Raw genomic sequence first — 14,959 nt, forward strand, 5'->3', positions numbered from 1 at the left:
GGCTACTGTTAGTTGACTGACTTTGGATGGGTTGTAATCCTTCTGGGTCAATTTTCTACACTAAAAATGAAACGGCTGGATTTGTAGCTTTTCTTACACTGCATTCCACAGAATTTTAGTTCTTTATTATATATTTTTCAAAATGTTTATTTATTTATTTATTTATTTATTTAGAGAACACACTAGAGTGGGAGGGGCAGAGAGAGAGGAAGAGATGGAATCCCAAGCAGACTTCATGCTCTCAGCTTAGAGCCTGACATAGGGATTCATCTCACAAACCATGAGATCATGACCTGAGCCGAGATCAAGAGTTCAACGTTTAATCTGCTGAGCCACCCAAGTGCCCCATTTATTATATTAATTATAGACATACACAAAGTGTTTATGGAAAATACCTGGTTCCACAAAAGTAACTAGATGTCTTTGACATAAGACTTGAGATACATTAATAGGCAGATGTGTCTTATTAAACCACAAGACTCAACTTTAAGTTTATATGATTAATTTATGAACTTCAACAATAAAGCAATCAAGAAGTTAAATTTGCAAGACTGGACACACTAGCTCTGAAATAACATGTTAAATTTCCATCAAACATTCTGTGGTCTTAAACTGACAGTATGGTTCTGGATCATTGATGCATGGTCAAGCAAACAAAGTAACACACTGCTCACAGTGGGATTCGAGGCAATCTCTGGCCTGCATCAAATTTCCCAGTTGCCAATTGATTGTGTACCCTTCAGATGTCATAAGATTAAGGTCAAATAACTCATATGTTTCCTGTTTCTATTTTTTAATTGAAATATGACCATAAAATATTGTTAATTTGTAAAGATGTGCACAAATTTAGTGCATGCGCGCATACACACACACACACACACACACACACACACACAAAGAAAACAAAGTGCCAAGTTGAAATCAAATATCAGATAAAAAAACAAATAATCTTTTGAGATAGGTATGTAACAAATATTGCATGGGATAAACTTATACTACGAAAGCATTTGTTTCTAAAAGGAACACTTATTGTTTTGTTCCCAATTAAACTTCCTTACTCTGGAAACAGCAGCACTTCTTTTCTTCTCTCTTCTCTGTATTGCAGCATTTGAGGTTCAGTGTGGCTTTATGTTCCTACTGGACCTTTTCTCTAACCATGTTTGTTTGGTCAAGGAATGCACAAGTGGCCCAATTAGCATTCTGCTCTCAGATAATCTTGAATTGGAGCTGGAACAAGAGCATGAATTCTTCTTGGTAGCAGAGCCAAGAGATGTGAATCTAGTGAGCAACAGGTAGCCATATGACCCATCATCTGGAAGTTGCCTATCTGCAGTGAGAAAGCAATAAAGCCAACATTCTGAGAGAACCAAAATAAAAAAAAAAAAAAAGCAAGATGAGTCCTTGTTGCTTTCAAATTCCTGGACCCAAGTTTTTCAAGGCTGAACTGTACTCATGTTTTTCCTGTGGCTTGGTGTTTAACACTTCTTATGATTTAGTGAGATTTTAAAAACCCCTCCTTTTGCTTGACCTAATTCAAGTTGTGTTTTGTTTTTTCCAATAAAGTGTCATGAGTTATAAAATCTCAATGGGACATTTTTAGGATGATTAAACAAAAATTCATTTTCTCAGAAGGACTAAATAAATATTAATTACTCACCCTGTTTTAGGGTCCAACTATTGCATGATTGAGATATGGCACACCTACATCACCTAACTTATTTGGCTATAGAGTCATTATTCAGAGTGGATCATAGGGCTTGCCTACTAAATACATCTAATATTTGGCCACATGATCTGACATATTCTAAGCAACTCTAAAGTTCTATGACTTTGCGACATTTCAACAATTTATCAAACTCAGTTTGGTAGTTATTTATTATAAAATGTGATAAAAAAATTTGAAATTATGAAATATATCCTTGAGAAAATTATACTTCTTAATTGTATAATATCTCCTGTTTAATTTCTATTTTGAAAATAAAACACAACTTCACAATAGCTATTCATGATCATAAAATACATGTAAAATCAGTATTCTTAGAATTTTCCATTACATACTTCAATTTTAAATTTCTAAATAAAATTTCACTAAGTATTTGCTATATCTGATGCCAAACACAGAATGTCAGAGTTGGTTCTAAAAAAAAAAATCTCTATAATATCCCCAACAAATCTTCAATGATTAATTTAACACACATTTATCGAATACAATTCCAGATAGTGTGCTGATAATATTCTACCAAAAACAAGACAGAGAGATTGCTCTCATGGACATGAAAATCTAGCTTCTAGCACTATTTCCTCATGATTTTTCCTTATTGGTGTTTGTTTTGTACTTAGGACAATGTGGCATAAGTTTACTCATGTATTTACTCAATAGCATGTAAGAAAGTAAAGATTATCATGTGAACCCCAAGACTGTGGTACCTTCCATAAGCATGACTTGATGTCCAGACATCTTTACCATATTGTTTGCTTTCCCCTGAATGCACTCAGTGTGGCAAGATCTGGAAGCAATGCTACGTGAGTAGAAAGAACACATTCAAGAGATACTGTCTATTGTTCTTGACACTGAATTTCTGTCATACTAAAGGGTTAATAAGTATTACAGTTAGTGATAATAGAACTCTGACCTCTCTGAGATGAATATTCAAAGCACCAAAGAGCAGTGCAGAAAGCAGTGTGCCATAACAGAAGGAGGTCTCTGTGTCAAGCCCAGAGATCTGGATGGCATCCCTTACTCCAGTATTCATCATGGCATGACCTCAATGTTCAGAGAAATATCTGATGGCATCTAGGGTCCTCTAGGAAATTAAAGGTTATGTGCACAAAATTCCACTCTCCTAATGCTTCACACCTTTCACATAAAGCTAGTTAAAAGTTTTTTTTTTTTAATAACATATTGTTTTGGTAACTGATATGTTATCATGTGATAGCCAGTAACAAGCATAATTATTCATTTTACTGAACTGCTTCAATAGCAGACAAGGTATGATTATGAGCATTTTCTAACAGGGTCCCATATTTCTCAGTTTCATTCTTAATTCTTAGTTTGGTGGAAGCAAAAATGTAAATGAGTCTATACTAGAAACAATGTTGTCTCTTCTACTGGATTGGACCACTGAGAAAACATGATGTATGCTTTATTTCTGAATGAGAGTTAAAAAACTCAGAAGGGTCAGCAGCCCATAACATAAATTGAAATTGATATGGAGAATTTGATTCTTGCATGATGCGAGTCTTCTCTTGTTGTTGCAGCTCTATCATCTCTCATTCCCCTCTATTGGGCAAGATAAAAAATATCCCAGGACCTTGTGAACCTTCATCATCAGGAAGGTTTGGATAAGCAACAAGAATGTGAACATTTATGAAAATTACTAGAGACTACATCATCTTAATTAATTCATCATATATCATTATTAATTAACTTTAAAAAATATGTGTTGCTACATTTTTACTTACCTGAAGTCTTTGAAGCGTTTTGTAAGTAGGGGTGCTAACAGAGAGGATATTTAGAGGCAGAGAGAAGCTCCTTAGAGTAGGCATCTCAAATGTAGAGGCAGTTTGGGCATGAACCTCCCATGCCCTTTTAACCATGCCCTTCCTGTGAAAGAGCCAACAAGGAGTGTCAGGCTTTCCAAAGACCTTTCTTTCTATGTTTATTTACTTACACTTGCATCAATAAAGGATGGACAAGAGGTGGCAAAAGAAGTGAAAGCCAATCAAATCATGCTGGATAAATTGTTAACAGACCTGGAATAAGATTAGCCAAGAAACATTTAGCTAAAATAAGGTTTTGGGGTGGGGGGACATCTGTGGATTTCATTTAGATTGTGTTTACATGACAACAAAGCATCTGGTCAATTTAGTGGAAAGTAGGCAAATTGTTTATGCAGTTGTGCAGACAAAACCACCAGTTGATCCAATGATTGCATTTTCAAAGTTATGGATTCTGGTTTTCATATACACTGCCTTGCCATAATCACGGATATTTAATAATCACATAAATTAAAACTTTTCTTCTCTTTTGCAGATTAACAGTTTACTAATGCCTGAATCTTCTAATATTTTCTTGGTTTATAAGGTTGTTGCCTTTGTGTATGTGTGTGTGTGTGTGTGTGTGTGTGGTTGGAGTGCTGGAAATAGTGAATGTTAAACCTTACTCAGTTAGACTATTGAAGAAAATCTTAAAAGAGTTTCTTCCTGACTGCTTTTTTAGTGCATTTAAAAAAATTACTCTTTAGGGCACCTGGGTGGCTCAGTTGGTTCAGCATCTGACTTCAGCTCAGGTCATGATCTCACAGTCCATGGGTTTGAGCCCTGAATCGGGCTCTGTGCCGACAGCTCAGCCTGGAGGCTGCTTCGGATTCTGTGTCTCCCTCTCTCTGTGCCTCCGTCGCTCGTGCTGTCTCTCTCAAAATAAATAAACATTAAAAAATAATAAATAAAAAATAGGAAAATAAAAAATCACTACTTAAAACAGGAATGTTCACATTATAACACATATTAAATTATTGTTATTTAGAAATTCTCAAAAATTTAAGTCATTGCTTATTAATGTTTAAAATAAGAAGCATTGCTATAATGTTAATTAATATTGAAACCAAAACCATATTCTTGAATATGTTAAACCTATTGTCTACTATTATTCAGAAATTTTCCAAAAATCTGAGAGGTTTGCTCATTAATATTAAAACCAGATAATCTGGTATCAACAACAATAAAGGAAAATCAGAACCAAAGTGTGTTCTTGACTTTGGCAATGCTACTTGTTCATATGGCAAAGAAATTTGTGCTCCTGGATCAAGAAGATGCCAAATTTGCTTAGAGAAAGACTCCTTATTAATGCCAGTTGGCTATTTAGCATACTGGATTTTGTCTACTCTACAGGACATACTTCACTATGTCTAACAAACTTTGCTCATTCCTTTCAGATTTCCAAGACATCAGTCATTACACTACAAGGCATATATTCTTATTACTGTTATTTTTATAATAGCTTACACACACACACACACACACACACACACACACACATATATATATATATAATCATTCCTTACAGTTTCAAAGGGAGTCACTATTCATTATTACATCTTATTGACTAGTAATATTACTATTCCACCTACAATATGAAAATTAACATTCAAGATTATTTTCTCAAGATATGCTCGCTAGTGGCTGGGTTGGGCCATAAATTCAAGACTTTAAAGCAAAATTCTTAGGATCTTCCCATAAACCACAACTGAAAGATTAATAAGAAAAACAAAACACAAAGCTGCTTCAGATCAAAAGAGTATTTTCCTTTAAAATAATTTAAAACAATATTACATTTATTATTACAATTGATGTCCCTGCCATATAGGTAAGAGCTACTTTAACAGTTTATTATTTAATTGGGAAAGCTGCATTGAAAAGTCCTTATATCACTTGCCCAGGGTAACAAGGTAGCAAGTTTGGTCCTGAGTCTATTAGATAAAGTTTCTTTGATGCTTCAGGTTGTTCTGAATGTCTAGATGTATTCAATCCAGTATGGAACCAATAGGCCACATGCGAATACTTAAATTTAAATTAATCAAAATTAAAGAAAGTTGAAGCATTTAATATTGGGTATATTTCAAGTGCCCAATAGCCAGCCATATGTAGCTAATGGCTATTATATTAGACAACACATGTATAAAACTTTTTCATCCTCATTGAACATTCATGGAGTAGCCCTGGACTGGATAATAAGAATCTTTAAATAACTTTGTTTTAATGGAACAAATGTCCAAAAATTTATAATAACCACTGATATTACTATTGTTATACCATTATTGGTCAAGCTAACATAAAAATAGAGGGCTGTGCTGTAAAAATATGTTAATAGTTGATATTGGTTGAGTTGGCTTTTTCACATTTAAATTAAAAATAAAACAGCATTCTAGGCATAGTTCTATTTTGTTTTGTTTTGTTTTGTTTTAAAGACAGAGAGAGAGAGAGAGAGAGAGAATGGGAGAGGAGCAGAGGGAGAGGAAGAGAGAGAATCCTAAGCAGGCTCCACACTAAGTAGTGTGGAGCCTGATGCAAGGCTTGATTCCACAACCCTGGGATCATCACCTGAGCCAAAATGAAGAGTCAGATGCTCAACTGACTGAGGCACTCAGGTGTCCTGGCATAGTTCTCTTTTTAAACTGAGTCATGTGATATGTCACATTACCTCACTTGAAACTATTAAAATTCATAGATAAGGAAATAGTTTTTCAGACACCAGGCTCTGTTCTGTTCTGTTTTGTTTTGTTTTGTTTTGGGAGGAGGACACAGTAAACAGCAAGGGGAAGAAAACCAGCCCATGTCCATTTCTCCACATCAGATTCAATGCCAGGTGGCAATCCAAAATGTCTACAAAAAGCAAGTGTGATCCCAAAATATATTCATCTGTCATTCAAATGTAAAAGCATGCAGCAGAGTTTTAAGCACACACAAACTCAAGGAATATAGCTATTTTTGAAAATACAATTTCCAAAAAAAATGCAGGAAACCAAGAACACGTGAATCAAAGTCAAGAACCAGGGAATGTGGAAGCTCTGAATACTGTAGTAAGTATTAAACCCATTTCAATGAAAACTGATACATTAAAAGAAAGTTAAAGGTCGTTTTCCAGGCTCCTGAATACCCTCTCCACAGGCTTCATGCCAAAGGAGTTTCATTCACCCTGCAGCATGAGTCTGGCTGCCGTTCATTCAATGCCTTTTCTTCCTGGGCACTACCAGCTGTGAAACTGGTAACCTATTGATAAATATGTTATTTTTTTTCCAGCTGCACCTGTGCTCAATTCAACAATTTTGGAAATTATTGTTACATAGGAAGATGTTTTCTATTTTGATGGTATAAGACTAATAATATATTAAGAAAGTTGAGAGACAAGGGAGAGAAAAAGAGGATAGTAGGTATAAGAGGATAATTTCTTCATTTTTTATAGCAACAAGTTGACTGATAGTGTCTACAAATGAAACATGTGTATGCCAGAACAAAAAATTACTCCAACCCATTAAGTTTTTCATAATTTAAAAAATATGATGAACAGGCACTTTTATGCTGCATTTATTTTTTGAAAGAAGCATTTACCTTAATTTTAAGAATTCCTTTCAATTTCACTTTCTCTTCTACTAAATTCAGGTACAACTAGATTGAATATTTTACTTAAATGTAAAATGTATTGTGTTGTCCTATTCTATAGAAGCCGTTTCTATCTATCCAACTGCTATTTATTATATGGGTACAGCAATATCTGAAATAGTACTCACCTAACATAAGTAACAATTATCTCTACATGGTAAAATATATGATTCTTACTTCTACTCTGTTGAATTGTTTGAAATCCTTAAAGATTTTTCACCAAAAAAATGTTAATTTTCCAAAATAAATAATATGAAAACAAAATACATATCAGAATTTGTTACCTTATGTCTCCTGTTAATAATTATTATTAATAAGACTTTCAATGCCAATTTATAATCCATGATCTGTTCTCATATAGTTCACCATGCTATGTCTTCATTTCACAGCTTTCATTCTGCTAGGTCACTCAGATCTTCAGGATCCTAATCCAGTGCTTTTGGGCAGGTTGGCCCTGACCATTTCGTGAGGTTAGTAATGAGGCTCTAGCATATAACCAGAAGCATATTACCATAAACAACTCGATCAATGAGAAGATCCCACTCTTAGAAACAGACTGAGGAGTTTGACTGTAATGGAAAACAAATCAGCTTTCAAGATGGATGATCTAACCAGAGAATAACAGCTGAGAAACCAAGTCAGAATCTCTTCCCCAGTGATGCTGAATCAAATGAACAAACAAAATCAAATTCACTGTTTGCTTGAATTCAGCCCTTGTTTTGACATTATTCAGGGAAACACAATTCTTGATTTGTAGAAGATCCTGGAAAATCTTCAGCTGAACCTATGCTCATTATCTAAAATGATATTCAGAAAAAAAAATCAGTGGAGAAACAAAGATAAACTGGATAAAAATAAACATTTCTTATTCCTCCCAACCAACTATGGGCAACCACATTAGGGAGAAAAGAAGACAGCTATTGCTCAAGTTAGATTTGGATAAAGACAGGAAATTGCATCTTTTAAAATAGATAAGATTTCCCATCACATAAACATATAATAATAGCCTTCCATCATTTGGGTTAACATTTATATTACCTAAAATAAACTCTCATCATGATGTTGTTCTATTATTGGCATGTGACAGAGTGCGTGTTGAAGCAAATGTAAGTTCAGAAAGCATCCTCTATCTTTATGTTACAAGAAACCTTCAGATTTTCCTAAACAGACAAACTTTGTTTTGTTGCTATGCAACTGACATGTAATACAGTCCATCAGACAGTAAATAGATTATGAATTTTACAATGAAAAGTCTTTTCTCCCTGTTCGAGAACAAGCCACAACTTCCTTTCATGCTGTACTAATCCACCACAACCCTCTAAAGCTGTTTCACAAATGCTAATGTTTTGGCAAGATAAATAAATGAATGAATAACACAGCAATGACACAGATGCACTTTGCAAACTGCACGCTAAGAAGCATCAATACCATTCAATTCATTCCTATAGGACCGTGAACCTGGGCTCCCCAAGCCTGGTGGAGAGAAGGAAGTTTATTTCACACCCACAATCTTCCAGGGAGCAGAATCTATGTAAGCTTAAACAAAAGAGATTCTGGGAAATTCTGCTGGCAGGCACCCATCAGCGCTACATGTCTCAGGCATGACTCTGTACAGGGGCATAAGAGGCATTTTAGCCATGAGGGAAACATTTGTGAGGACAAGATGTTACAGGCGTTGAGATCCTGTGACTCGTGGGCCAGACATGGGCCGCAACCATGTTTAACATGACCTGCTCAATGTTCAAAATGTTAAATATTCACCAACATTTAAAATGTTTACGTAACAACATAGATGTCTAGCTCCTTTCTTGAAAAACCAGAAAATAATACTGTGCTTGTATTTAGCTGGAATCGGCTTTCAGCAGAAAAACTGCAAATAACCCAACCAAGTAGCTCTAGGAGAATGGAGAGACAAATTGTGGTAGTTTCTACACTGGATGTACTACAGGGCAATAAATAGAACTAACAGCTGATATACTCAACAACACGAATGGACTTCACATACATGGTGCAAAAGAAACCAAAACAAAAAGCATACACTGTAAGGTTTCACTTATGCGAAGTTTAAGAACAGCCCACACTAATTTGTGGTGTTGGAAGTTAGCATAAGTCTACTTCTAGCAGAGCAGGTACTTTTGGGGATGATGGAAACATTCAGTATCTTGATCTGGGTGGTAGTGGTGGTGGTAAGGGTGTATATGTAAAATACATTCACCTATGCACTTAGGTTTCAACCCTCTACACACCTCACTGGAAGCACTTTCTACCTCAATAAGGAATAAGATTCAACAAAAATAATCGATTGGCTAAGGAGAAGTTGCCCTTTATAGGTGGGGCGTGGTCCACATCCAACAACTGGCTCATTACATGATGTGCCTGGCAAATCTGATTTGATGCTTCCTTCTCGACTAGATGGGCGGTTCTCAAGGTGTGCTGCCCAGAAGAGCCGTATCAGCCTCACCTGGAAGTATGTTAGAAATGCAGATTTCCAGCCCCTCCCCAGACCTGCTGCATCAGAATCTATAGGCATGAGGCCTAGCACTCTTTTTTTTTTAAGGTTTATTTATTTTTGAGACAGAGAGAGACAGAGCATGAACAGGGGAGGGGCAGAGAGAGAGGGAGACACAGAATCCGAAGCAGGCTCCAGGCTCTGAGCTGTCAGCACGGAGCCCGATGCGGGGCTCGAACTCATGGACCATGAGATCATGACCTGAGCCGAAGTCGGACGCTTAACCGACCAAGCCACCCAGGCGCCCCCCTAGCACTCTGTTTTAATCAGTCCTCTGGGTGACTGTGATACACTCTACAGTTTGAGAAATACTACTCTAGAGCACTATGCACATTAAATTAGTGACATTCAAGGAAAGCAGGGTTGGCCTATATTCAACTATCCATTCCCTTTGACCCCTTCCCAACATATTTCAGAAAACTCAGAACAGAAATGTCATGTGGCTTCTTCAGAGAACTTCTATCAAGTTCATGAAACAAATTCTCAGCAGGAGACATGCAACCAACATGCTCCATTTCTGTCTCAGCCATCAGATAGCTTTAGTATTAGTATTATTACACCTGGACTGGAGACACTCTCAAAGGAAAGTAAAAATGACTTTGTATCTTTCTGGTAATGGAAATAATATATACCATAAAGGCTTCAGTGATATTATACCTCCATAGCAAAATTGAAAGTCTACATTCAAGTAGGTAGCATGGCTGAGGAGGTCATAAAAGTGTCCAGAAATTCAAAAATTAAGACCACGAATCCCCAGTCTCACATAAGTTGCATAAAATTTTCTTAGAATGCCATGTGTGGATCTCCATTTGCTGGGAAAGTTATCAACTTTTTATTTTTACCTCTCGGCCACATACTATGATGTAGTCAAAGTAGACATTCTTTGCCGACAGCAGAGGCATTTCAAAATCAGTTGCGGGAATCAAAGAGGTGCTTATTATATGCCTATTAAGTAACATTAATCGTACAGGCATTAGACAGTTACATGATATGACAATGATATTCCTTCTGTGCATTTGGAGAAAATATTGAGGGGTAACTATTCCTTTCTATCAGATTAAACGATTCTTTTTTATCAGACTAAATCAATAATTTTAGAAAGAAAGAGCTATGACATTCCATCATAGTATTTGGGAATGGCCCAGCATTTAAAGGGAGAAAAGAGGGAGGGAGAGAGAGAGATTCGAGAATAATAAAACAAAGTGATAAAACATAACATAAAAATCGTATTTTTAGTTAGTGATTCTATCCATTGTTTCATTTACTATTTCACAGGGGTTGAACAACCAGGGAGATGGCAAAAAATTAAATTTCAAAGTTATTTTGGCTACCAAGTTTACCACTAATCTGCCAATGCCAGGTTTCAGGAACAAATTTAAAAGTCACATGACCAGGGCTTCTAGAGCGCAAGGCCAGTACAGCTGCACAGTACCTCCACACTCAGAAGGGGGCCTCACACTGGTGTTTAATGCTCTGTGGTTGTTGGATTCAAATTCTTAATAATTTTACCTTTGAGTTTGTGTCTTATAAGTAAAAGTCATTGGGACAACGAAACGTGTTAGGGGCTTGGAGCCTAGAATCACACGATGTCCCATCTCCTGCCATCTGCCCACCTCCCCTAAATGAGTCCTTGGCAGCTGGCTCACCCACCTGTCATTGACAGTGCCACTGTCCACCTCTGGCTGGGTCCTGGGAACAGGCATCGGAGAGTCAGAGCATATCACAGAGCAGTGTTCAGGCACCTGTGAGGGTCTACACTTGCTCTGTAAGTAACCTCATACCCAAGGAAACAGGACATTAAATAGCAAATAAAGGATGCCACGACAGGTTAAGAGAAAAACTGTGGAAAGAAAGAAAGGACATTTTCCTGCTTTTTGAGCAAGGGCATCACATTTTCATCTGGCATAATCCTCATAAATTATGCAACTGGCCCTGCTTATGACTCTAAGTGGAGAAGAAGCAAAAGAATAAAGAAGAACTAGAAGGTATAAGAGAATTAGTGGGGGAACAGGGCAGTTACTAGGGTTCAGAGATTAAATGGTTGAATTTCATCTTGTTATGAATAGACCAGATACACTCTTTTCAAAAATGCTTTATTTTTTCTGATTAAGAAGATGTATATATATATATATATATATATATATATATATATATATATATATGTCATAAAATATTCAGATACCTGCAGGCACTAAAGATGTGAACAGAAATCTACGTTCAAAGAAGTAGCATAAGTCAGGGTGTTAAAAAGTATCCAGAAAGTCACATATTCCCACCAGCTCGACCCAATTCTATCAAGGGCTACCTCCTCCGTGTTGGGAATCTAAATCTCCTGTTTCTCCTGGCATGGTCCAACCTTTTGAACCTGAGCTTACAACTTAAGAACCCGGCTTAAGGATATCTAAACACAATGCAAATTAATAAACAGTGAGATCATTATCTTTTTACCTCAGTGGTAGCTACCTCCAATTTTACCAAAGAATATCTTTTGTTTTTCAGCACTTTAGCCTGCCAGGGGATGACGTTGTCTAAGCACATTTTCAATGTTTTCTTTTTAACAGTTAATATATTTCCAGGATGCAAGTCCATTTCTTTCTAAAAGGTTCCTAGGACACCCATTGAAAAGTCAAAAGCAATGAGCTCAAAGAGATTGCTATTTTGTTGGAGAAGAACGACACCCTTTGTATTGAAGTGGGGATTGCAGACTGTGGTCACCCTCTGCACAGTGTCTCTTTGTCAAGTAATACATGCCGGAAAAAAAAAAATAATACAGATGGGAAAATATTGTGCACTGTCAGATCTTGGAAACGGCCAAAGGATTTTTCCTCACCAATGTCTTGTCGATGACTTTCACGTTCTGGCACCCTGAGAAAATAATGCATACATTTAATATGACATGAATGCAATAATAATCAGGCAGGTAATCGTTTTCCCAAGGAATGTAAAACTTGACAAATGTAAGGTTTATGATTCAAGGTAGGCTTGCCAAATCTTATGTGGCACGAGACCATTTTTATTACCTAAACAGTCCTTAACACAAAATGACTGGCACATATTTTTATTAACACAAAGAGTATATTCTTTCTGCCACATTTAATAGAGAGTCAGTGGCTGAAAGCTCTCTTTTAGGATATGTCTGCAGCAAATTAAAATGCAGAGTGAGGATTCACAGAATGGCATGCTGCTCACTGAGGCTGTGTCCACACAGGCTCAGCACAGTAGGAGTAGACCATTGATCTCAGGAATTCTATCCATGAGGACAATCTGGGTGACATGGATCACAGAAAAGGAAACTCTCATTACCTTTGAAAGTTGATCATTGGACTCAATGTCATTCTTTGCATCTCAAGGTCCATTCTGAGTCAGATTCAAAACAGCCACTAGTAATAAGGTGATTTTTTTTTATTTTTTTACTTATTTCTTCAGCAAATATTATTTAAGTGCCAGGAGCTGCTGTAAACCCTGGGGATGCTGAATTGAATACAATAAAGATCCCTGCCTCATGCTTCTTGTATTCTACAGAGCTAAAGATAATACATGATGCAAATAATTTAAAAAGTAAATGAAATGATAGATGGTTTATAGAAGGTGATAGGTGCTGTGGGAGAAGAATGAAATAGTAACAGGGAAAGAAAACTGGAAGCTGAGCAGGTGGGTGGAGGATGGACTGCCATTTTACATAGGGTGGTCAGGATGTTGAGAAAAGGTGATCTAAGTTATGACTTGAAGGACGTGAGGCAGTTAGCCATGTAGACACCTGGGAACAGCATCTGGAAAGATGGAATGGTCACTGCAAAGTCCTTAAGGCTGAAACATGTCTGACATAGGGAACAGCAGGAGGTAAATGTGGCCCGGGCAGAATAAGCAAGGGTGACAGCAGGAGTTGAGGTCAGAGGGGTGACAGAAGTCAAGCTACATAAAGGTCTTGTAGACCATTGTAAGGACTTTGGCATTTACACTGAGTAAATAAACCAAGAGCCATTGGAGGGTCCTTATCAGAACAGTGGAATGATCTGAATTAATGTGTAAAGAGATCATTCTGACTGCTGTGATCAGGGTGGGAGGGTGAGGTAGGCAAGGACAGACAGACAGACAGACCTGCAATATCAAGGGGAGAGAGGGACTGATCAGAAAGAAACACAGAGGAACTCTTGTAATAGCGAGTGAGGTTAGGTTCTGACAACATTTTGCAGATAGAGGTCCTGTGGATGTGAGGGTGTGAGGGAAATGAGGAGTCAAAAATAACTCAAGGTTTTTGAAACAATGGTATTAACATAAACTGAGATCGGAGAGTCTGCAGGTGGAGTAGTTTCAATAGGAAAAGTTTGTGGTTTCATTTGGGACGGGTAGAGTTTGAGATGCCACTTAGACATCCCAGTGAAGGTGTTGACTAGCCAGTTAGATTTTTTGTTCACTTGTTATGAGATAAGGAAGAGTATAGTGTAGGCTTCACCCTTCAGGTACTCACACTCGCCAACATATCCCTGGTGAGACTGTCAAAGATAGAGGCTTAGCGACTGTTGCTGGCTGTGTACACTGAGCACTTCTCTGTTCAGAGGGTTCTGCACTAGAGATGTAAACATGGAGCCAACTTCAAATTTAATTACAGCCCAAATGAGTCCATCTTCTTCCCCCTCAAGTTTACTTCTCTCCACCAAGGAGCCTGGCCTAAAGCCCATAAGAAGAAACGAAAGTTGAAAAGGAGAATGGCCAGTCTTACCACTCAGAGCCATGGCCAATCGGAATTCTTCCTTTAGGATCTCAAGGATGTCTTGAACACCTTTCTCTCCCTAAGCAAGTAAAAAGATACAGATCTTTGGGGTAAGTCAGTCTGACTTAATTCATGCATTTATGTCACTGTAGTTCTGTTTTATATATTTTTTTCTTCATCCTCCAATTACCTGGGATGCCAAGCCCCAAATGATTGGCCTCCCCACAAACACAGCCTTGGCTCCCAGGGCTAGAGCTTTCAGGACATCGGTGCCTTTCCGAACACCCCCATCCAGGAAGACTTCCACCTTCCCTTCCACAGCCTCCACGATTTCTGGCAAGGCATCAATCTGTAGGGAGAAGTGGTCAATAATGTGACGGTATGTATGTTAAGTTGTTACCCAACTCAATCTCCACAGCCATTGACCATCTGACAGGATTTAGCATTAAAGAAGTTAAGCAGGTTTGGAATCAACACTAAAATTTTTCCCTCCTGAAAGAGTAGGGTGCAAATGTTAGTAAGTAAAAACCAACTAAATTTTCAGTTGAGTGGCTTATTTTTATTTCAAAATTGGACTTTTT

The 14,959-nt window shown here is 37.3% G+C and overlaps 1 protein-coding gene and 1 long non-coding RNA gene across 3 annotated transcripts in view; both read right to left on the reverse strand.

The window, feature by feature from the left end:
* Positions 1-772: 772 nt before the first annotated feature.
* Positions 773-4,312, reverse strand: LOC109498078. The gene is made up of 3 exons (XR_002154657.3): positions 4,250-4,312; positions 3,463-3,604; positions 773-1,327 (listed from the first exon to the last, which is right to left on the reverse strand). It is a non-coding gene; the product is annotated as an uncharacterized LOC109498078 (long non-coding RNA).
* A 7,989-nt stretch (positions 4,313-12,301) lies between these two features.
* HAO1 (hydroxyacid oxidase 1) overlaps positions 12,302-14,959 on the reverse strand; it is a 46,344-nt gene continuing 43,686 nt past the window's right edge. Inside the window, exons 6-8 of one of the 2 annotated variants that reach the window (XM_003983770.5) lie at positions 14,569-14,727; positions 14,388-14,457; positions 12,302-12,532 (exon numbers count right to left, since the gene is read on the reverse strand). In XM_003983770.5, the coding sequence (XP_003983819.2) occupies positions 12,462-12,532; positions 14,388-14,457; positions 14,569-14,727 (300 nt within the window). In that variant the 3' untranslated portion in view covers positions 12,302-12,461. Of the gene's footprint in view, positions 12,533-12,565; positions 14,235-14,387; positions 14,458-14,568; positions 14,728-14,959 lie in introns of those variants that run through there. The other variant, XM_045053869.1, reaches the window with a different exon arrangement.

The sequence above is a fragment of the Felis catus genome, chromosome A3 (genome assembly GCF_018350175.1).
Source record: "Felis catus isolate Fca126 chromosome A3, F.catus_Fca126_mat1.0, whole genome shotgun sequence".
Taxonomy (NCBI): Eukaryota; Metazoa; Chordata; class Mammalia; order Carnivora; family Felidae; genus Felis; species Felis catus.